The 24,324-nt window shown below is 41.2% G+C and overlaps 1 protein-coding gene across 1 annotated transcript in view; it reads right to left on the bottom strand.

Annotated features, from left to right (window-relative positions):
• Nucleotides 1-394: 394 nt before the first annotated feature.
• Nucleotides 395-24,324, bottom strand: part of LOC309702403 (NACHT, LRR and PYD domains-containing protein 3-like) — a 28,070-nt gene continuing 4,140 nt past the window's right edge. Inside the window, exons 3-13 of the mRNA XM_082527121.1 lie at nt 22,673-22,796; nt 22,487-22,588; nt 22,083-22,199; nt 19,767-19,845; nt 17,583-17,787; nt 15,634-17,431; nt 13,880-14,053; nt 13,530-13,703; nt 8,040-8,213; nt 1,657-1,703; nt 395-1,508 (exon numbers count right to left, since the gene is read on the bottom strand). Coding sequence (XP_082383247.1) covers nt 970-1,508; nt 1,657-1,703; nt 8,040-8,213; nt 13,530-13,703; nt 13,880-14,053; nt 15,634-17,431; nt 17,583-17,787; nt 19,767-19,845; nt 22,083-22,199; nt 22,487-22,588; nt 22,673-22,761 — 3,498 coding nt within the window. The 5' untranslated portion in view covers nt 22,762-22,796 and the 3' untranslated portion in view covers nt 395-969. The remainder of the gene's footprint in view (nt 1,509-1,656; nt 1,704-8,039; nt 8,214-13,529; nt 13,704-13,879; nt 14,054-15,633; nt 17,432-17,582; nt 17,788-19,766; nt 19,846-22,082; nt 22,200-22,486; nt 22,589-22,672; nt 22,797-24,324) is intronic.

Below are 24,324 nucleotides of genomic sequence, written 5' to 3'. Positions count from 1 at the left end.
TGAAGTTAAACTCTGTAATCTTCACTGTGTCACAGAGTTCAGTGAGTCCCGTTATTCACAGTATCAATCAGATCATCAGAGAACAGCTGATCAGCAATCAGTGGTGCCAACAGCGCCTCCTGTGGTGAGAGGATGCAATAATGCAACGTAGCATTTTTCCACTCAACACTTGCAGTCATGGAAACTGTCTGTTGGATCTGTGTGACGTTGCTTTCTTGGTTAGAGTTCCTCACAAACGTCCAGATGATTCTTCTAATGAGGCGTCGACCATGTTTGCAGCTCTTTGGAAGAAAACGTCGCCCTTTGCCATCCTTACTTTTCTTTGACTTCTTCAAATGCAGCTGAACTCCAGCTGGTATTTTCTTGGACTTTGCAGCTGTTTCTGGTCATCAGTTCATTCCTGCAAACCTCTGAAGCTGAACAACAATGATGCTGCATTGCTGGCTGATCCCAAAAGGTTGATTCTGTTCATCTGGACGTTTTCAGAAACGTTTGCTCACTGATCAGGTGACTTCTTCAGTCTCAGCTGACTGCAGCTTTACAAGCTTACAAACAGCACATTTGCACAATGACTGAAAGCAGCAGCACCTGATATATATGATACTAATATAATACATATACATATATAATCCATACTAATGATGAAGGAACTGAGCTCACAGTCCATTGTTCATTCAGTGAACTACTCAGTTTATTTTGGGCCTCAGAAATGCTCACTCTGTTTGTACATCACTGTCAGCAATAGACTCATTCTGCTGTGTGGACAGGAACACATGTGACATCACTTCCTGTTTGTTTGTGACTGAAGAAGTTTACAAGGAATCATTTAGAAGAGTTTCAAACATCAACTGATTGAATCCATGAATCTGAAAACGTGTTTGTGAGTGAAAGAGACAGACATGTACAGACTGAACTATCTGTTCAACAGTCAGAGTGTTTCTGTAACAGGAGACACTCTTTACACTCCACTCAGCACAGGGACACTGAGTCACCAGGAGACCAGAACATAAACCCAGGATAAAGAGTTTGAGTGAATGTGGTGTTGAAGGTGTGGAGGTGGATCAGAGTGTCAGAGGAGACTCTGTAGAAGGACAGAGTGCCAGCAGGACAGTCCACATACACTGCTGCTCTGTTAGAGACAGAGGAGGAGGAGGAGGAGGAGGAGATGGATGTTTGTCTGTTATTGTGCCTTACAGAACGAGGACCATGATCAGAGCAGAACAGACTCCAGGACTGATCATTGCGTCCAAACACACAGTCATAACTGCCTCCTTTCCTTCTGATGCTTCTGTAACTCACTGATATATAAACGCTTCCTCTCCACTCGACCTCCCAGTAACAGCGACCAGTCAGACCATTTCTACACAGCAGCTGAGGACGAACATCAAATCTGTCTGGATGATCAGGATATGACTGAACCTCCTCCACATGTGTCACCTTCCTGTTGTTGTCAGACAGTTGGAGCTTTGTGTTCACTGTGTTTGTGTCGATTGTGAGTTGACAGGAATCTGATGGAGAGAACAAACACAATCCAGCTGCAGTTATTGATCCATCATCTGTTCATTGATTGACACTTTGATGATGACTCCTGACATGATGAAGATGGTTGAATGTGTGCTGCTTTGTTTTCATGAATCCCATTAAAAACACACTTACACTTCCTCAGACCTGGTCTCAACCATCGGACTCCAGCAGGCTCCACCCTGAAAGGAGGAGGGGGGTCAGAGCAGCACAGTCAGCATGCACACATGGACATTACATGGCTCTCACACACACACTGTTACACACTGAGCTCAAAGCTCGGCTCCACTGTTTTATTCAAAGAAATCTACATTTATTTATCAGCACATTTAAAAACAGCTTGAGCCAAAGTGCTGCACAGAGTAGAGAGAAAATAGGAAACATACACAGTAATGACTATAAAGACTGGTCAGGATTGAAAGCTACAGAGTACAAATGTGTTTCCAACCGGCTTTTAAAAATGTCCAGTGTTGGTGACGACCTGATGTGAAGGGCGACTGTTCCAGAGTTTGGCTGCAGCCATCGATAAAGCTCACCTCTGTTTTTACGTCTAGTTCTGGTCAGAAGCTGCTTATCTGCAGACCTGAGGGCTCCACTTGGATTCTTTTGTTAAAGAGAGATAAGATGGAGCCAATCCATTCACAGATTTAAAGACAACCAGATCTGGAAGTGGATTCCACCACGTACTGGTAACCAGTGGAAAAAGCTGGTGATGGGTCGTCTAGCACAGACCCACCGCTGGAACCAGACAATTGATGAGGGAGAGAACTGTGACAGCGCCGTTCCTTCACTTGACCTCAGTCGCTCTCGTCTGCTCCCTCGTAACACTGCTCTTTATTGAGCTTACATGAATATGCACAAGTTCATTATGACGTCTTACACAGGTATGAACAAAGAGTACCAGTCTGTGCATAGTGTGTGTGTGTGTGTGTGTGTGTGTGTGTGTGTGTGTGTGTGTGTGTGTGTGTTCCAGATGTGACCCTGTGACCCCAAAGCTGGTGCTAAGAGTCCAGCGGTCCCCCTAACAAAGGGCTCTTATACTTAACCAGACACAGAGTAGGTGTCCTCCTACACCAGGGGTCTCAAACTCGTGGCCCGCGGGCCAATTGCGGCCCGCAGGACGATAGTTTTTGGCCCCACCTTAATATGAAAATGTAATGTTAGTTTGATAATGTATGACACTTTACAGTGTTGTGGGCGGAGCTGAATTAACCCACCAATCAGGGTGGGATATGGATCTCAGGGGACACCAGCCGGGCTTGATGCAAGCAGGGAAACATTTCTCAATGAGTCAAAGTTCCAGCAGCGTTGCCCTGGAGTGTTTCTTTCTTTCCTGTGCCTGGCTGGCTTCCTCCTTTCTATTGGGCAAACGCCGACATTCGCCCCAGCGCGCTGCGTTCACAACACTTCAAAAAAAGTTGTTTTTTTAAGTTGCTGCCCAGCGGGACATTATACGTATATAGATTTATACACACGTCAGTGGGATTTAAAGTTATTTTTCCACAGAGAGAGATCTCATATTAACTCTCACAGTGATGCGTAGGCGGCGGGATAAAAGAAAAGTCATGAACTCAATGCAGCCCAATTTAGTCTGCAGTCACATAGCGACACCTGTTCATCGGCAACAACAGTCCCCGGTAACCCGGACTAATTATAGGGTCGCACCGTAATTTGTGGCTCCATGTTTTTATTTGCATCACTCCGTTTGCACTCCGTTTTGAAGTGATGGAGGAGCTGCTCACAGTAATTCCAATGCATGGCCAGACCACCGCTCAGCAGATATTTACAAGCTGTGTGATGCCATTGAGAATGTTGGTTTGCCATGGAAGAGGTTTGTTGGAATAACAACAGATGGAGTGCCATCAATGACAGGGAGGAAACATGGACTGGTGGCACAAAACAAACTGGAAGAGGAAGGCGTGGAGGAGGCCATTGCTCTGCACTGCATCATCCATCAGCAGGTCCTTTGCAGCAAATGCCTGAAGTTTGACAATGTGATGTCTATTGTTGTGAAATGCATCAACCAAATCAGATCCAGGGGCTTAAAGCACCGAAGGTTCTGTGCTTTTTTAGAGGAAATGAAGTCAGAATATGGGGATGTGCTCGACTTCACTGAGGTACGTTGGCTCAGCAGGGGAAATGTATTAAAGAGACTTTTTGAGTTGAGAGCAGAAGTGAAGCCTTCATGGAGAAGGATGGAGTTAGTGTTCCTGTGCTAACTGATCCCAAATGGCTCATGGACTCAGCTTTTCTTGTTGATATGACACATGAGCTTAATGTACTGAACAAGACGTTACAAGGCCAGGGGCAACTTGTCAGTGCTGCCTATGACAACGTGAGAGCATTCTCCACAAAACTGGCGCTCTGGAAAGCTCAGCTCTCTCAGACAAACCTTTGCCATTTCCCAGCATGCAAGGCACTCGTGGATGCAGGCACACCATTCAGTGCTGACGAGTATGTTGATGTCATTTTGAGGCTACAGGAGGAATTTGATCACAGATTTGCTGACTTCAAGACACACAGAGCCACCTTTCACATTTTTGCGGACCCCTTCTCCTTTGATGTGCAAGATGCCCCTTCTGTGCTTCAAATGGAGCTCATTGAGCTGCAGTGCAACTCTGAACTCAAAGCAAAGTTCAGGGAGGTGAGTGGAAAAGCAGACAAGCTTGGACAATTTTTGAGAGACTTGAGCCCTAGTTTCCCTCGGCTTTCCCGAATGTTCAAGCGGACCATGTGCCTTTTTGGTAGCACATACTTGTGCCAAAAGCTCTTCTCCACTTTGAACTTCAATAAGTCCAAGTACAGGTTCAGACTTACGGATGATCATCTTCAAGACATACTGAGGGTCGCAACTGCTTCCTCCCTCAGGCCAAATCTGGCTCGGCTATGCGAGAGGAAACGCTGCCAGGTCTCTAGCAGCAAGGAGTAGGCAAGAGAAGCCATGTTCAGAAGAACAGTTCATTTTCTACAGTGTTCCATTCATGTTCAGAAGAAGGTTATAGAACTGTTAATACAGACATTTCAATCTAAACACAGCAGATATAGAAGACTGAAAGAAACACATAAGTTCACTGACTAAAAATATCTTATTATTATTTTATTTATGTATTACAGATTGATTTATTTTCTTATTAATTCTTAATTTGTTTATTCATTTTTCATATTTTGTGTTAAAAAATAAAAATAAAGAGATTTGAGAAGATTGGAATTTTTTAACCATGCCTTTCTTGTAGAAAACCTAATGCGGCCCAGCCTCACCCAGACTCTGCCTGCAGCGGCCCCCAGCTAAATTGAGTTTGAGACCCCTGTCCTACACCATAAATCAGTAAGAGAGGGTACGACCTCTCTCATGGCCCCAAGTGGTGTGTGCATGCCAGAGCACTCTGGAAGGCACACAGAGTCTTTACAGACTACTCAGGATCAAACCTCTATCATTATGCAATCGATTATACAACTCTAAGCATATATGAGTAAATATTTCTAAGCATAAATGACAATCAACAATATAAACCTTACAGCTGGTTTTAATAACAGAATTCATTTGTTTCTCAAACGAGAAAGAGCTATCGAGAAACACTCCTAAATCTTTAGTTCTTAACTTTTCCAGTGGGCCAAGGTCAACATTATCTGCTAATGCTAAATAGGCTGCCGTTATTAACTAATGCTAATTTGACATGAATTAGCATTATGCACTAATGCTAACACTTTTAAAAATGTGAGTAGCTAATGCTAACACTATTTCCCTTAACTTTATAACAATGTGAACGGCTAATGCTAACACTCTTTTTCCTAGCATTATAACATCTGAGCTGCTAATGCTAAGTAGGCTGCCATTAGCACCTACGTCTAATTTAAGGCAAATACGCATTAGAACCTAATGCTCATATCGTTTTCCTTTGCTTTATAACAATGTGAGCAGCTACTGCTAAATAGCATTAGCTAATAACAGCAGTCTAATTTAATGCAAGTTAGCCTCATTTGCATTACAACGATGTGAGGAGTTAACGCTAAGTATGCTGCCATTAGTGGCTAATTCTAATTAGGGGTGAATAAATATTACCAGCTAATGCTAATATCGTATTCTCTTCCCTTTTAACAATGTGAGCAGCTAGTGCTAGGTAGGCTGATGCTAGCAGCTAATGCTAAAGCTAATTTAATGTGAATTAGCATCACATTAGTGAGGAGTTAATGCTAAGTAGACTGCCATTAGCAGGTAATGCTAATTTTAGGTGAATAGGAATTGGCAGATAATGCTAATACCATATTTTCTTGCTTTATAACAATGTGACCAGCTAATGCTATGTAGGTTGCCGTTATTAGCTAATACTAATTTGAGGTGAATTAGCATTATCCCCTTATGCTAACAATGTTTTTTCTTACTTTTTAACAATACAAGTAGCTAATGTGAACACTTTTTTTTTTTATTGAATTCTAATTTTTCCCTTGCGATGTGAAGAGTTAATGCTAAATAGGATGCCATTAGTGGCTAATTCTAATTTTAGATGAGAAAGCATTAGAAGCTAATGCTAATACCATATTTTCTTGCTTTATATCAATATTAGTAGGTAATGCTAAGTACGTAGCCATTATTAGCTAATGCTAATTTAGGTGAATTAGCATTATCCACTAATGCTAACACTGTTTTTGCCAACTCTTTTCCCTTGCATTATAACAATATGAGCAGCTAATGCTAAGAAGGCTGCCATTATTAGGTAATGCTAATTATTATGTGTGTTAGCATTATCCGCTGCTGCTAGCAATGTTTTATCTTACCTTTTAACAATATCAGCAGCTAATGCTAACACTACTTTAATTTCAGTTAAACCTACTTAGCATTAATTAACTTCATTTAGCATTAAGAAGTTTTTGCTATAGGCTACCATTAGTGGCTAATGCTAATTTTAGGTAAATAGAAATTGGCAGCTAATGCTAATACCATATTTTCTTGCCTTATAACAATGTGACCAGCTAATGCTAAGCAGGTGCCATTATTAGCTAATACTAATTTGAGATGAATTAGCATTATCCGCTTATGCTAACAATGTTTTTTCTTACTTTTTAACAATACGCCATTAGTGGCTAATTCTAATTTTAGATGAAAAAGGATTAACAGCTAATGCTCATACTGTTTGCTTTGTAAGAATGACAGCAGCTAATGATATGAAGTCTACCGTTATTAACTAATGCTAATTTGATGAGAATTAGCATTATCCGATAATGGTAACTCTTTTCCCCTGCATTATAACAATGTCAGGAGTTAATGCTAAGTAGACTGCCATTAGGGGCTAACTCTAATTAGGGGTGAATAATTATTAGCAGCTAATACTAATACCGTTTTCTCTTTTTCCTTATAACAACTTGAGCAGCTAATGCTAATTTGATGCGAATTAGCATTATATTAGTGAGCAGTTAATGCTAAGTAGGCTGCCATTATTAACTAATACTACGTTGACGTGAATTAGCATTATGCGCTACTGCTAATACTGTTTTCTCTTACTTATTAAAAATGATAGTAGCTAATACTAATACTCTTTTCCGTTGGGTAACAACAAAGTGAGGAATTAAGGCTAAGTTGGCTGCTTTTAGCGGCTTATTCTAATTAGGGGTGAATAATTATTAGCAGCAAATGCTAATACCGTTTTCTCTTTCCTTATAACAATATGAGCAGTTAATGCTAATTTGATGTAATTTAGCATTATATTAGTGAGGAGTTAATGCTAAGTAGGCTGCCATTAGCAGCTAAAGGTAATTTGAGGTGAATAAGCACTAGTAGCTAATGCCAATACCCTTTTCTCTTGTGTTATAATGATGTGAAACGTTAATATTGTTCTCAAACAACAGAATGAGAATGAAATATTGATTCTAACAGGGCCCATAAACAGCATTAGCTTAGCAGCATTAGCTTATCAGAGTCTCCATCATGGTCACACAAATCCTTAGCGGAGCAAAGTGGCCTACTTAGCAATAGCTGCTGTAGAAAGCAAAGGGAAAACAGTATTAGCATTAGCTGCTAAATGTGCACTTGAGAACAAATCTATTGTGAATTCAGCCGTGAATGTAGTGTTTCCAGTAAGCTTCCATTTCCAAATGTTAGCTGCTCCTGTCTGCCTCTTTGTCACACACAAAGACTGAAATGATTCACAGCCTTGTTTCATCCTTCTGTCAGTGTCACTGTGACTGTGGACATACAGCATGGGAAACACACACATGGCTGATACTTGTATCTAAAGTTACAAAATGTTGTCTCTGTCCAAATATTACCTAACTGTAAGTCTACTTTTAATGAAACTCTCAACATGACTTATCAGTTATCATTAATGTTCCTGCAAACAGACTCCTTGAAGACCCCCTACATAAATATCCATGTACTATCCAGCTAGACTAGTGTGTCTGTCCCTGAAAATATTCCTGCATGTGTGATTGTTCATGTCTCATCTGCAGGAAACAAACAGGAAGTGAGTGAAAGACACAGGAAATGATTCCAGCTCTTCCTCCTATATCAGACATTCTCTCCATACCTGAGAGTGTCCAGTCTCCAGCCTGGATCCTTCAGTCCAGCCGACAGAAGCTTCATTCCTGAGAGACCTGGATGATTGTAGCTCAGGTCCAGCTCTCTCAGATGGGAGGGGTTGGAGGTCAGAGCTGAGGCCAGAGAAGTACAGCCTTCCTCTGTGATCAGACAGCCTGACAGACTGCAGACACACAAAACAACAATCCATCTGTTATCCATCTCTATAGCAGCATAACTAAGGGATGGTTCAGGGTCACCTGATCCAGCTCTAACTATAAGTTTTATCAAAAAGGAAAGTTTGAAGCTGATCGTCAAAGTAGAGAGGGTGTCTGTCTCCTGAACTCAAACTGGGAGCTGCTTCCACACCCAGTCCAACATAGCCAGGCTTTCTTTGCTGCTTTGACAAAACCTCAAATCCCAGTCAGAGATGGTGAGCATCATCACAGTGATGATCATTTCTCTGTTAACCCAGGCTTTCTGCTTCAGGATCTGTGCACGCTCACAGAACAAGGAGACCTTTAAACATCATTTCACTAAATGGATGGACTGAGCTCAGCCTACAGATGAACTGGATAAATAAAGATTTGACCTCAGTGTGCTCAGTGTTCCTGTCTATTCCTAACATATTCCTAACATGATAGCTGCACTTTAGAGCTCTAAAACTGGAACTGACACATATTTAAACTCCACATGTTACTCAGTACATTCAGTTCTGACACTCGCCCACAGTCCAACAAAGGAAACATGGAGATCACATCAGTTTGTCACCAAAGTCTAATTATTCCAGAGGGCAGTGTTGATACAACTAAAGTTATTTTTAAGCAAAGTTGAGTTTTTTATTGTCGGAGTACTTCATGTCTGAAGTATCACTTAAATGCATTACACGCTGTTGATGGCAGCAAACAAACCACCCAAACAAACAGAGGTGGGAGGCTTGGGCAGACTACGTAGGATCAGCTTGTGGGAGGAGTCAGGATAAAACCAAAGAAAGACAAGCTAACAAACACCACAGTGAAGTGAGTAGCTACAAACTGCAGGCTGATTAGTGTTGTTGAAGAAGTCGGTCTGAGGAACGTTCTTAGGATCAACAAATGACGGCATGTATGAGCCTCCCTCAAGACGCACCATCACAAGAAGAACACATGAGCTGTAGAAAAAGGAGAGACTATGAAAGCCACGGCGTTACAACGTGCACCAGCTGTTGGTCTCTCTGGAGACTACTGGGCGTGGCTGGGTAACCATGGTTACTTGGGAGTTACAGTACATGATATTAATGAAGAGTGGGAGCTGCGTTCTATAGCAAACAATTTGTTATGAGGTAATCAGCTGATCTTAGTTTAACCGGAAGCCCTTCACAATAATTGCAATGCCTTTATTTTGTACAACTACCATCAGTTCGTCTGTACTGATGGTAACTTAAAGTCACACTAATGTCGTTTAGTTTCTATAGTTTATGTAGTGGAAGTATACTACAGTATCCTGATCACTGATAGGACAGATTTATGTAGATATACACCTTTGTGTTTAACATTACTGCATTATAGTACTGTGATCTTTGTCCTTATATATGGCTATATTAGCTATACTGATGTACGTACATATAACTGGATATGTAACTTATCTATTCATCTTATTTGTCATGTATTTGTATTGTGTACTTCCTTTTTGTAAGAAACCACACACATGATCACAGCCGCAAGAATCAATCAGTGAAAGAATAAAGTGTCTCAAACCAAACCTTAAGCTCTTTATTCCACATGCTGGGATCATTTGGCCTTCAGTGGTGTTCTGGCTGACACACCGGAGTGACCAGAGTGCTAAAGAGTGAATCGGACACACCAGTGTCATCTCTGATATCTCCACTACATTTAATCGTCCTTCAGCTTGTGGCTGCCGTTAGCTGGTCTGCTAGTTAGCTGATTTGCTATTTAGCCGGTGTGCTAGTTAGCTGGTGTGCTAGTTAGCCGGTTCGCTAGTCAGCTGGTGTGCTGACCAGCGAACCAGTAGGTTACAAGATGAGCTTGTCTGTCTGATGAGCCAGCTCTCTCTGTCTTGGTCATTTTGTCCTTGGGCAAAACCTAACCTACCACTACAACTGTAGCTTACCTCCACCAGTGTGTGAATGTGAGAGTGAATGAATACAGGGAGTGCAGAATTATTAGGCAAATGAGTATTTTGTCCACATCATCCTCTTCATGCATGTTGTCTTACTCCAAGCTGTATAGGCTCGAAAGCCTACTACCAATTAAGCATATTAGGTGATGTGCATCTCTGTAATGAGAAGGGGTGTGGTCTAATGACATCAACACCCTATATCAGGTGTGCATAATTATTAGGTAACGTCCTTTCCTTTGGCAAAATGGGTCAAAAGAAGGACTTGACAGGCTCAGAAAAGTCAAAAATAGTGAGATATCTTGCAGAGGGATGCAGCAGTCTCAAAATTGCAAAGCTTCTGAAGCGTGATCATCGAACAATCAAGCGTTTCATTCAAAATAGTCAACAGGGTCGCAAGAAGCGTGTGGAAAAACCAAGGCGCAAAATAACTGCCCATGAACTGAGAAAAGTCAAGCGTGCAGCTGCCAAGATGCCACTTGCCACCAGTTTGGCCATATTTTGGAGCTGCAACATCACTGGAGTGCCCAAAAGCACAAGGTGTGCAATACTCAGAGACATGGCCAAGGTAAGAAAGGCTGAAAGACGACCACCACTGAACAAGACACACAAGCTGAAACGTCAAGACTGGGCCAAGAAATATCTCAAGACTGGTTTTTCTAAGGTTTTATGGACTGATGAAATGAGAGTGAGTCTTGATGGGCCAGATGGATGGGCCCGTGGCTGGATTGGTAAAGGGCAGAGAGCTCCAGTCCGACTCAGACGCCAGCAAGGTGGAGGTGGAGTACTGGTTTGGGCTGGTATCATCAAAGATGAGCTTGTGGGGCCTTTTCGGGTTGAGGATGGAGTCAAGCTCAACTCCCAGTCCTACTGCCAGTTTCTGGAAGACACCTTCTTCAAGCAGTGGTACAGGAAGAAGTCTGCATCCTTCAAGAAAAACATGATTTCCATGCAGGACAATGCTCCATCACACGCGTCCAAGTACTCCACAGCGTGGCTGGCAAGAAAGGGTATAAAAGAAGAAAAACTAATGACATGGCCTCCTTGTTCACCTGATCTGAACCCCATTGAGAACCTGTGGTCCATCATCAAATGTGAGATTTACAAGGAGGGAAAACAGTACACCTCTCTGAACAGTGTCTGGGAGGCTGTGGTTGCTGCTGCACGCAATGTTGATGGTGAACAGATCAAAACACTGACAGAATCCATGGATGGCAGGCTTTTGAGTGTCCTTGCAAAGAAAGGTGGCTATATTGGTCGCTGATTTGTTTTTGTTTTGTTTTTGAATGTCAGAAATGTATATTTGTGAATGTGGAGATGTTATATTGGTGTCACTGGTAAAAATAAATAAATGAAATGGGTATATATTTGTTTGTTGTTAAGTTGCCTAATAATTCTGCACAGTAATAGTCACCTGCACACACAGATATCCCCCTAAAATAGCTAAAACTAAAAACAAACTAAAAACTACTTCCAAAAACATTCAGCTTTGATATTAATGAGTTTTTTGGGTTCATTGAGAACATGGTTGTTGTTCAATAATAAAATTATTCCTCAGAAATACAACTTGCCTAATAATTCTGCACTCCCTGTAGTGGGATTGTAAAGGGTCTTTGAGGGTCTCGAAAAGCGCTATATAAATGCAATCCATTATTATTATTAAGAGCATCTTTAGGCCTGACTGTGCTCATCCTTCCTCCAACCTCTCCTTACCAAAGATAACAACTACATCAGTATTAGCTCAATAACAATTTCTGCAATTCAATTGTGGACATTCATTTTTAAACCTTGTGTAAAACGATAAAACCTCAAAGTCTGAGCATTATTCTTTGTGCAAACAGCTCTTGCAGGTTCCCCCGGACTTAGGTTATTTTTATTATTTAATTACTTTCCTTTAAGCAGCTGTTCAGGCTACTAAACTCATCCCAGAAATAACAAGTGACACCATTAATAGTAGAGGTGGGAATCACCATACAACTCGCGATACGATATTATCACAATACTTAACGCACGATACGATATTATTGCGATTTTTTAAAATATTTTGCGATATTTAAATTCTGCACATAAAGGTAAACTTTATCAATATTCATTTTATCTAATATCAAAGTCTCACACTCAGTCTTTCTCTCATTTCAGTCAGTTTTATTGTTGACAAACTGAACGGTTTGTATTACAGTCTAGTCCAACTTAACTGAATGCAACCATCTGGTACAATTATAGCTATTCTGAACTATGCAATTTATGAAAACTATGCAGCCCCTTCAGCAACTGAAGAATTTGAAAGTAAATTTAAAAAAATATATAATTTTACATTAAATAAAAAAGTTTCAAACTTAATTAAAATTAAACATGTCTTAAATTAAAATAAGTAAACTGTCATGTTTATTGCTGCCAAAAAAAAAGTTAAACACATTTGGACAGTGAAGGAATGTCAGGATTGTTGCTCAGAAAAAGGATCAACATGCTCTGAAGTCAACATGCTCTGACTCCAGAGCATGTTGACTTCAGAGAAAAAATTGTTTGTAACAAAATATCGATTTCTGCTGTCCCTGTATCGATACATTATTAGCAAACAAAATATCACGATACTACACAGTATCGATTTTTTCCCCCACCCCTAATTAATAGTGGAGCTAACTTTAACAGGTGAAACTGATTTGACCTATAAGGCTACTGCAGTTACTTCTTATCAGGTTTAGTAGGGAAGACATCTGGATGAGGTAGTTAGTAGTATGTAGTTAGTACCGGGCGACTCCCCTCCCCCACATCGGCACCAGAACCCTGTATTATCTACAGGGTAAGACTGCCTGTTTTATCAAACTATGGCCATTACTACTGTGATCATTTGCAGCCCAGTGTGCCGCTCTCTCTGCTGGGATGAACCACTGGAGCTCACCCAGTCATCCCTTTCTTTCTCTCAAGAAGAAGTGAAATAAATATATTTATTATGTTACGAGTCTAATATTCTTTAAATCAAACTGTAATGAATAAATCAAGCAAGAAGATTTGGTGGCTCCACGTGTTGTAGAAGAAAAGATAAACATCTCATTTTGAGAAATCAGCCTTTAAAATTAAGTACTGTGAATAAAAAACAAACAGCGAGCCAATCAGCAGTCGCCAATATCCTCCTAATTTCATTCACAAAGAAATCAAATATATATATTATGGGCCCAAAGGAGCCTAAATCTTTAAATTAGGCAGTACATGAAGTATTTTTTTAAATAAACAAAGACATGACTATAACAACTTTTAGTAATTCAGAGTCCAATTATCCACTCAAATGTGAATAAAAGTTCACTTGACAGCTGTAAAAGTTACCTGTTTATACAATAATATAAATCACATTTCAAATGATCATCTGTGGAAAAGTTTGAATCCTGACCTGAGAGTTTCCACTGCACACTGTGAACTCTTTAGTCCAGCGGACAGAAGCTTCACTCCTGAATCCTGCAGGTCAGAGTTACTCAGGTTCAGCTCTCTCAGACTGGAGGACTGGGAGCTGAGGACTGAGGACAGAGCTTCACAGCTTCTCTCTGACAGGTTACAGCCACTCAGTCTGAAAAATAAAAGACAATCTATAAAACAAGTACTCATGTAGAGTTTGTTAATACATTTCACAACATTAAATGTTGACTTTCTATTTTTAAAGGAAACATAAACATACTAAGATACAACATCATATGTATGAACTTTAATTAATAATTCTAAAAACTAAATGTTTTCTGATCTGACCTCAGAGTATTCAGTTTACAGTTTAAACGTTGTAGTCCAGCAGACAGAAGCTTCACTCCTGAATCCTGCAGCTTTCTGATACTCAGGTCCAGCTCTGTCAGACTAGAGGACTGCGAGCTGAGAACTGAGGACAGAGCTTCACAGTTTTCCTCTGAGAGTTCACAGATGTTAAGTCTGAAGATAAAAACATGAATAAAGATTGTTGTTAAAGTGTAATCAAGGTGCAATAGCTTATTGTCTTGTGCTGAGCAGGTTAGTAAAACTTCCATTTAACTTTGAAATGAATAAAAATGCTATGAAACAAGGATAACTGGATAAAGACATAAACAAAAACAAACATCAAACACATAAACAAACAGAACTAAACATAATACAAATTGATCTGACCTCAGAACATTCAGTTTGGCATCTGGACTCTCCACTGCAGCAGACAGAAGCTTTACTGCTGAAGCCTTCAGGCTGTTGGTACTCAGGTCCAGCTCTCTCAGACTACAGGACTGGGAGCTGACCACTGACAACAAATTTTCACAGCCTTTCTCTGAGACGTTACAGCTGCTCAGTCTGAGAGAGAAAGGAAAAAAACAAAAACAAAAAAAAACAAACAATATATGTGATCAAATTAAATTTGTTTATATGTTGAACCCTTTTTTTAAAAAATTTATTTAAACCTATGAGACTATGAGTGCTACCAGTCCAGTGCACATGATTGGTACCTTGATGGTACCTTGCTCAGGGGTACCACAAGGTAGCTATTCGGTGGATTCGACCCCTGACCTTATGATCATGGGGCGACCACTCTGCCTACTGAGCTAATAATTCTGTGTACACTGTCATACAATATTAACTAAAACAATTATTTTAGAAAATTTTAGTAATTCAATAATCATGCTCATTACCTGTGTATTGTGAATAACACTTGATTTTAAACACTAGCTGTATAAAACTCTTCCTGTTAAAGGTGTGTATAAAGGAGATGAGCTGAAATGCAGACTTCATGGAGAATGTTTGCTGTCAGCATATATCAAAGACAAAGCAGAGATCCATCCAGTCTCTTCCACTAAGCCCACAGAGGGACAGACAACCACTCTCACTCACACCTGCATGAAGTTTAGATCACCAGGTAACCTAACTGCATGTCTGTGGACAGTGGGAAGAAACTGTAGAGGACCCAGAGTGAACCCACTGTAATTCTGTGATAACACTGGTTATGGAAGCCTTACAGTTACATATGGTTACTGACAAGAAACACGACCTTAGAGGCAATTTCAGTAATGAAGACCGAGTTTCTCCCTCCATACAGGATGAAAACATGACAGCACAGCAGAGATTTATATTTAAAAAGGGAGGGTGTGCACTGAAAGTGAGATACAAACTTGAACTTAAATTATGAACATCAGAAAAAGATGTAGGTGAAGTCTGGCAGGTGAAGTTTGTGCTTTAGAATAAAACAACCAAACTCCTGGAGTTGGAGACAAATGAACAAACTGAGGATAATAAACCTGTCAGAGGGGCTGAAGCATCAGAGCTCATGTTCTTATAGGCTGGGTCTGGATTGTCCTTTGATAAGAGTTACAGAACAAAGTGTGTTTTAGAAATGCTGGAGTGAAACATTAAAACTACCATATATTTACCGAGTGACTGATGATCATTTAATTTACTATTTTAAAAAAATGTTACAGTGCTCTTTGAACTCAGCATTTCTGATTTATTTCCCATGATTTTAACAATGAAGCGATGACAACATGTTTACTCACAGAGCTTTGTTGGAGGCTTTGACCACTGGCAGCAGCCTCAGAAGAGCCTCCTCTGAAGCAGAGTATTTCTTCAGGTCAAACACATCCAGATCTTCTTCTGATGACAGTAAGATGAAGACCAGAGCTGACCACTGAGCAGGAGACAGTTCATCTGTGGAGAGACTTCCTGATCTCAGGGACTGTTGGATCTCCTCCACTAGAGAACGATCATTCAGTTCATTCAGACAGTGGATCAGATTGATGCTTTTCTCTGCAGACAGATTCTTACTGAGCTTCTCCTTGATGTACTGGACTGTTTCCTGATTGGTCAGTGAGCTACTTCCTGTCTGTGTCATCAGGGCTCGTAGGAGAGTCTGATTGGTCTGCAGGGAAAGACCCAGGAGGAAGCGGAGGAACAAGTCCAGGTGTCCATTTGGACTCTGTAAGGCCTTGTTCACAGCACTCTGGTAGAAGTGTTTCTTTGCAGATTCTCCTGTTTCAGACTTCTTGGATGTTGTTTGTTGTTGTTCCAGCAGATTGAGTCCAGAGTTGCTGAAGGTCAGATGGACATGAAGAGCAGCCAGCAACTCCTGAACACTCAGATGGATGAAGCAGAACGCCTTGTCCTGGTACAGTCCTCTCTCCTCTTTAAAGATCTGTGTGAACACTCCTGAGTACACTGAGGCTGCTCTGATATCGATGCCACACTCTGTCAGGTCTGATTCATAGAAGATCAGGTTTCCTTTCTGCAGCTGATCAAAAGCCAGTTTTCCCAGAGACTCCATCATCTTCCTGCTCTCAGGACTCCAGTGTGGATCTGTCTCAGCTCCTCCATCATACTTGACCTTCTTCACTTTGGCCTGAACCACCAGGAAGTGGATGTACATCTCAGTCAGGGTCTTGGGCAGCTGTCCTCCCTCTCTGGTTTCCAGCACATCCTCCAGAACTGTAGCAGTGATCCAGCAGAAGACTGGGATGTGACACATGATGTGGAGGCTTCGTGATGTCTTGATGTGGGAGATGATCCTGCTGGCCTGCTCCTCATCTCTGAATCTCTTCCTGAAGTACTCCTCCTTCTGTGGGTCAGTGAACCCTCTGACCTCTGTCACCATGCCAACACAGTCAGGAGGGATCTGATTGGCTGCTGCAGGTCGTGTGGTTATCCAGAGGCGAGCAGAGGGAAGCAGTTTCCCCCTGATGAGGTTTATCAGCAGCACATCCACTGAGGTGGACTTTCTAGGGTCAGTTAGGATTGTAGTTTTGTGGAAGTCCAGAGGAAGTCGACACTCATCCAGACCATCAAAGATGAACACAACCTGGAAGTCTTCAAAGCTGCAGATTCCTGCTTCTTTGGTTTCAGTAAAGAAGTGATGAACAAGTCCCACCAAGCTGAACTTTTCCTCTTTCAGCACATTCAGCTCTCTGAAAGTGAATGGAAATATGAACTGGATGTCCTGGTTGGCTTTGTCTTCAGCCCAGTCCAGGCTGTATTTCTGTGTTAAGACTGTTTTCCCAATGCCAGCCACTCCCTTTGTCAGCACTGTTCTGATTGGTTCATCTCTTCCAGGTGAGGCTTTAAAGATGTCTTCTTGTCTGATGGTTGTTTCTGGTCTGTCTGGTTTCCTGGATGCTGTTTCAATCTGTCTGACCTCATGTTCATCATTGACCTCTGCAGTCCCTCCCTCTGTGATGTAGAGCTCTGTGTAGATCTGATTCAGGAGGGTTGGGTTTCCTGCTTTAGCGATGCCCTCAAACACACACTGGAACTTCTCCTTCAGCTTAGACTTAAGTTTACGATGACAAACAGCAGCTGGAAGTTCTGAATAATAATAATAAAAATACAACTTTAACAATCATATTTTACAAAATGCTGATGACAATTTCTGACCCACTGAGAAATGACTGAACACACTGGTGTCACAAGTGTCTCATTTATCCAGCAGCTTAAATCTTTAGATAAATCCTCTTACTGCTCTGCAGACGGTCAGCCAGCTCCTCCTGCTTCATTCTCCTCAGGAAGTCCACTGTGATCTTCACAAATGCGTCTCTGCTGTTTCTCCTCTGCTCATCATCCTCCCTCTGAAACTCCAAGCACTGGGGCTTATTTGGATTCAGAGCCTTCTGGATCTTCTTCAGCTCGTTCTTCACAAAAGTGATGATGTTGTCCTCCAGCAGCTGGAACAGAATATTTATGAATGACCCACCACTCTGAACTTTAGTCCACACAACATCCACTTCTTTACGATCAAGGGGCATATCATCCACGACCTCTTCGCCAATTATAGGTTTGACTTTATCTGATTAACTGAGACTTTGTCCACAACTCCATGATCCCAAAACGTTGATGCTGTTCATATGAATGCAGCGATTTCAGTGGGAGAAACATTTCACTGGTGTTCAGAGCTGAACTACCAACAGGTTGATGATCAAAGCCAGAAACTTGGAGATGTTTCAGGTGACTGAGTTGATCGTACAGACAACTGGTCTTAAAGGTTCACTCTGTTTACACATACAGATCAGTATTTAAGGTTTGACTCTCATCATCCACTGGAGCACAAACTGGACGTCATCAGGACACAACAACACAGAACAAACACCATCCCCACAGACACAGCAGCCAGCGAAGCAGAAGAACTTCACATCAAGAAGGTCCTGAGTAAATGTGAATGCTGGTTTGAGGGCGGAGTCAAGGAGGCCATTTATGTGAAAAGGAAAGACCATCTCTGAATGGAGGAGGGGCCCAAGGGTACAACTGTCACCATCTTACATGCTGTGATTGCAGCCATTCCCCAGCTCTCTGTGAACTGGACTCATGACCATTGATCAACAACCATTGATCAATGGTCCTGACAATATGCGTACCAATGATCAATGAACTGACCTCCCAGCCCATTGTTCCTTCAGTGGGCTGGTTTCAGTCATACAAATGTCCTGTTTATGAGATTGAAACCTGCAGTCAGCTGAGACTGAAGAAGTCACCTGATGATGATGAAACGTTTCTCCCACTGAAAACATCCAGATGAACAGAATCAAGCTTTTTGGGATTTACGTACCTGGATGATTGAGCATCAAGACACAACTCTGTGACTTTTCTCAGATGAATAAATCCTCTCCTCCAGCTTTGTTTACATCTACCAGCCCTGTGGCGCTGCCCAGGGACAATAATCTATGTGAGAGGTGGAAAGTCATACAGGTGTCTGCTCCTGCCTTCAGTTATTTTATCTACTGTGTGTCAACTGGCTGAACCTCCTCCAACTGTCTACTGTCTCCCTAAACTCAACAATGACTTCGTGATCTATCCATTCTCTGACCAAACACATCCTGCTGCAGGAGGTTAACATAGCAGCCAATGATGATCCCACTCACTGTGAACAACACATTTGGACCTGATTTGCTGCTCTGGTTTACACGTGAACTTCCACTGCTGCTGTCACCAACTTGAGAGGCTCTACAGAAAAACTGGACTTGTCCATAAAAATCATAAACTACATTACAAGGACAGCATTGCTCAATCAACTCTAATTACTACTGACATGTTATCTCTTCTAACTAAGGTACAGACACTCAAACTTGCTGCTTTCAGTGAGAAGTCAAATGTCTGAATATGAGCTGGAAGCCGCTGAGAGTCCTCCTCCTTCCCGTGGGGTTTACTTTCTCTACTACTTTCAATATAAACACGCCCCTTTCATGCACCTGCAGAGGGCCACCAGCAGATGGAGCTGTCTTAAACAAATCCACTTGGATAGTTAGCTGTAGATGACTTTATCAGTATGATTGTAGGACTTTGAGTTATTCTTCAGATTTATTTAAACTCTTATATTGTGCACAAGTGTTGAGCGACCCATAATTTCTCTGTACTTTTCATAAGAGCAGCCAGACTTTCAGCTAGTTTTTGTTTTTTAAGAGCTCAAAGTTATTGAAGAAACAGTTATTCAGCTTCATTCCCACTGATCTCGACTACAAACTGTTTCACTTTGGTTTCTGTTTAAAGCCTCGATGTTTAAAACGTTTCCCTGTGATCACATTTGCACCGTCTGATTTCAAAGTTTGTTTCTTTTGGTCATTTAGTCCACAGAGTCCTTGGTGTTCTGAAAGGGACCTATAAATAAATGCATTATTATTAATAATAAAGTAGTTGTTGTACATGTACAGACCATAAATATGGAGTCCAGCTGTGTTTGATGCTGCTGGGCAGACTGACCACTGGGAACCTCTGAGCTCTGCTGCTCCACTCTGTGGAAGAACCATGAAGGATTAGATCAACACAGGATAAAGATCCAGGAGTTTCTGCTCAAATAACTTCATCTGAATCAAGTCTGTCAAGTTTTAAACTCTCAGATTCTGAAGATATATTTTCTGTTTTCTATGAACTTTCTTTCATCAGTGATGGAAGTGATGATGCTGCAGAAGCTCAGAGGAAACTTTGAGAAAACTGTGATGAACCATCAACTAATGCTCTCAGGAGGCCAAAGGTCCCTGAATGTAACTGTGCAGCAGATTCATCGAGTGTTTGAAACCTGACCACTTCCATATGTTTTCATTCTAACACAAGAAGTCCTTTTCTCATTGCTTTGATTTGAGTTTTCATTTGAGTTTTCTGAGTCTCGTATTTGGAGTCGAGTCTAATCAATGATCTGACAGAAGAACATTAAAAAGGATTTACCAGTGCTGTCAAAATTAACATGTAGGGTTAGGGTTAGGGGTTCATCTGTTATCATGATTAACATGATAAAAACCTTTAACACGACACATCTGGAGAGCAGAACGACTCAAAATCCCTGAAATGTTTCTATCAACGCACTTCGAGCAGTTTGTCCGAGTAGAGTTACCTTTGCACACGTGCAGATGTGCAGCACATCTGTTAGTGACGGCAGCTGAACCAATCAGCTCAATATGGAAGATGACAAACACACACTGACCTCCCGATGGAAAGTTTGAGCATTAAAAAAATAACAAGACGGACCAGCCGACCAACATGAAGGATTCTGCACATCGTGACAGAAGGAATTTTCTTTTCACCGAAGCACTTCCAGCTTAAAATATCACAACAATGCAAAGCACTGATGACACAACTGCCAAGTGGACAAACTGCAGACCTGTTAGTGTTGTTAATAACATAGTTTTGGTTCCTCGTGTCAAAGACTTGAAGAAGAGTGACAGAGAGTGTTAGACTGCTGCAGGATCAGTGCCACCTCCACAGACCTGTGAAGAAAATGATTGTTTGACAGATGGGCTCAGATTCAGGATCAGCTGAGGAGTTTGTGGCTGACAGAATCCTGCAGGTACAGAGCAGAGCCCATCATTAGCATGCAGGACTGTCCCTGGGGGGGTCGGCTCATTCAGGAGGTTAATCAATGTTTACATGTTCAATAAACATGTTAAGTGTGTAAATTTGCCCTTTTCTCTCGAGTCTGTTTGCTCATGAAATGAAATTTGATTCGTTTACATTAAAAATGATGTTTAATGGTGATTAATCCAAATGAATCCACAGTAACCCTGTGATGAGTCTGATTAAACATTTTCATTAACAGCAGTAATATAGATTATATATTATTATATATTAGTGCACACTTAGCTTTTAGTATATATGTTTGTTACAAAGTTGTATTTACAGCAGAGAAGCTGAGTTAAAGACTGAAAACTATTCAAAGTCTCTTTGAATTGAAGCGTTTAACATTCTTTGTGTTTATTCTGCATTGACTTCATTATATGGTGTAAACGTCTGTTACAGGCTTAAATATAAAGTTGGAAAAATGTAACTGCAGCTATTGATCAAGTAATTGTGATTAATCAGGATTAATGACAGAAGATTGTGTCATTAATTAGTCATTTTTAATCTACTGACAGCACTAGTGTTCACTCTGGTGCCTCCAACTGTTTTACGCCCTTTCAACACCTTCGTGGTCAAAAGTGTACACGCACAAAATCTACAATAAAACCCTCACGCAGCAATAGGACAGACACACAATCCATTTATCTCTGTGTCTCAAACACACACACGTGTATTCAAAGCCTCGATTTGTTCATATTTCATCTGTTGTGTTTTTATCTTCAGCGTTTTCAGTGTTGCTGCATTTACACCAAAAATGTTTCCATTGATGAATCAGATTGATTTGAATGTGTTTCATCCATACAAATCCCTCCCTGGTGGTCACATGACTCTATAACATAACAGGAGTCATGTGACAAGAGTTTCATGCTGTAAAATGTCAAAATGGTTGAATGTGGTGGAGTAAAAATGTGAGATATCAGCTACTTTTCTTCAATATGAAATGTTTGCAGGGCCTGACAGGAAGTGGACGGACGCTCTGATCACTTCCTGTTTGCTGAAGTGGGTTTTCAGTTGTTTAGAAACCAAAGGCTTGTTTTAAAAGACAGTTTAAATGGGACTGAGGGAACGACGTGTTTGTAGTTTATATCCAACAACATCAAGCAGTTAAATCAAAGAGTTCATGTTGCTAACAGCTCACCTCTCTGCAGCAGACACAGGCTGGACTTTAAAATCAATGAGACGATCTAAAGACTTGTCACTCTGTAAGGACACAGAGCTGGGTCCAGGTTCAGGTCCAGCAGGTCTCCCATGGATCCTGTCAGAGAAGAAAAATGTGTTTTGAGAATGAGCAGAAGGAAACTCCAAAGTAGTGTTTCACAGTGTAAGAACAGAGCGCCACCCAGGGGTCATTTACACTGTGCAGGACTATTGATGGTCCCACTGTGAGCAGCAGGAGTTTAAATGTTGGACATGTTTGATAGAAATAAGGAATAAAGGTTCAGTGACTTCCTTTGAGATGCAGTTTAGAGACCAGGAAACATCAAACAGTTCATTTAAATCAGATAAACTGACATCAAAGAGTTCATGTTGCTAACAGCTCACCTCTCTGCAGCAGACACAGGCTGGGATTTAAAATCAATGAGACGACCAGCAGACCCATCACTCTGTAAGGACACAGAGCTGGGTGGAGGTCCAGGCTGGTTCCTGTGAATAATGATGCAGCAGTGATGTGAGTGCTGAGCTGTGACATGGAGAAGAGTCATGGACAGTTAGAGATGGTCATCTCACCTCTGAGCTTTGGTCTGGCTCTCATGTTCCCCACACAGAGTGCTTTTAGAGGGAGGGACTCCCTCCTCTCTGTCCTCACACTGATCCATGCTGCTCAATTCACATCAGCTCACACACTTTCTACCTGCAGAGGAAACACAAATCATTCATGTGCACATCAGCTGAAATCCTCCTTTCATCATGTGTGCTGTCCAAATATCAGCTGCTTCTTTCCTGCTTCATCTCAGTGTCAGCTGGATGCAGTCAGACAGCAGTGTGAGGCAGAGGAAGCTGCCATCAGCTGCTCTGCTATCAGTCCACTAGATGGAGCCTGAAGCACACACGATGCATTCACTGACACACACTGATTCACTGTTTGGGAAACTAGAAAAATGTTGGTCTTGAACTAGCTGCATAATGCAGACAGGGTAGGACCCAAATATAACGGCGAAACATCTTCAAGCAACTTACAGAAGTCCAGATGCTTTTCTTTCCAAGCTCCTTAAACTATGATGACCTGGATGACTGAGAACCTTCACAGGAAAAATGAAACACACTGAACAAAGAATGCAAGACTTTCACAATAAAACAGCAAACAAAGGAACACAACACTGACACGTGAGCTTGACAGAGGAGTGGAGGAAAGGCAGACGAGAGTGAGCGAGGGAAAGAGGAGACAAGAGAGACATGACAGGCTGAGGAAATATAGAATGGAGCACCAGGCCTCACACAAACACACACAAACACACACAGAGACACACAAACACACACAAACACACACAGAGACACAGAGGCACACAGAGACACACAGACACAAACACAGACACACACAGAGACACAGAGGGAATCTAATGATCAAGGAACTAAACAGGAAGTATAAGAAACTCAAAGAAGCATAAATAAGACTGTAAATGAACCAGAACCATAAACCATAATACAAAAAATGCAAAGTGCTTGGTCAAAGGGACCCAGAACCATTAAAGTTCTTTTCTTTGCTCTTCAGTGTTTGAGTTCAAACAGACTCCACATTAAACTATGACAGCACCGTCCCTGCTGCTGCTGTCAGACCTGTTATTCACTCACTGCTCGCCAGTGTTTCTAATGAGTTTTACTCATCCATGAGAGTTTAAAGCTTGCACTTACAAGCAATGTTCCCTCTAATGTTTCACTTGTCTGAGCGAACACACAACCTCCCTGAGCGATCCACTGTGAGCGACATTAGACGTGTGCACTGTGGTCACGCCAGCGTCGAATCCATCCAAGTTACATGTTTATTAAAATAATCAATTTACAGCGTTTACATTTCTGTTAAACTACTTTTAATTAACTGCTTTAGCCCACTTACAATGAAAGTTAAAAAAGAAAATCTTGTTCATGACCTGTAGCATGTTAACACTATTGGAAGGAAAAATAACTTGAACTTCAATTTTGAAAACACAACTTTCTTTAAATAAAGCTCTGACTGTATTATGAGTCTGTGGTCTGGGAGAGAGTCTGTAACTCTGTCTGCAACATACAGTAAATAATGACCAATGTTGGGCAGTTAATTATATAGTTACTTCTTCAAAAAAGTAACTGAGTTTTGCAAACAGAGTTTTTTGCAGCTGTTTACTGCAAAAAACTACAGCCAAGGTGTTTTTTTTTAAATAAATATTTCAAACTATTTACAGAAC

This window comes from Aulonocara stuartgranti (genome assembly GCF_965226115.1).
Source record: "Aulonocara stuartgranti genome assembly, chromosome: 3".
Taxonomy (NCBI): Eukaryota; Metazoa; Chordata; class Actinopteri; order Cichliformes; family Cichlidae; genus Aulonocara; species Aulonocara stuartgranti.
This window is presented reverse-complemented; position numbering and strand designations above follow the sequence as displayed.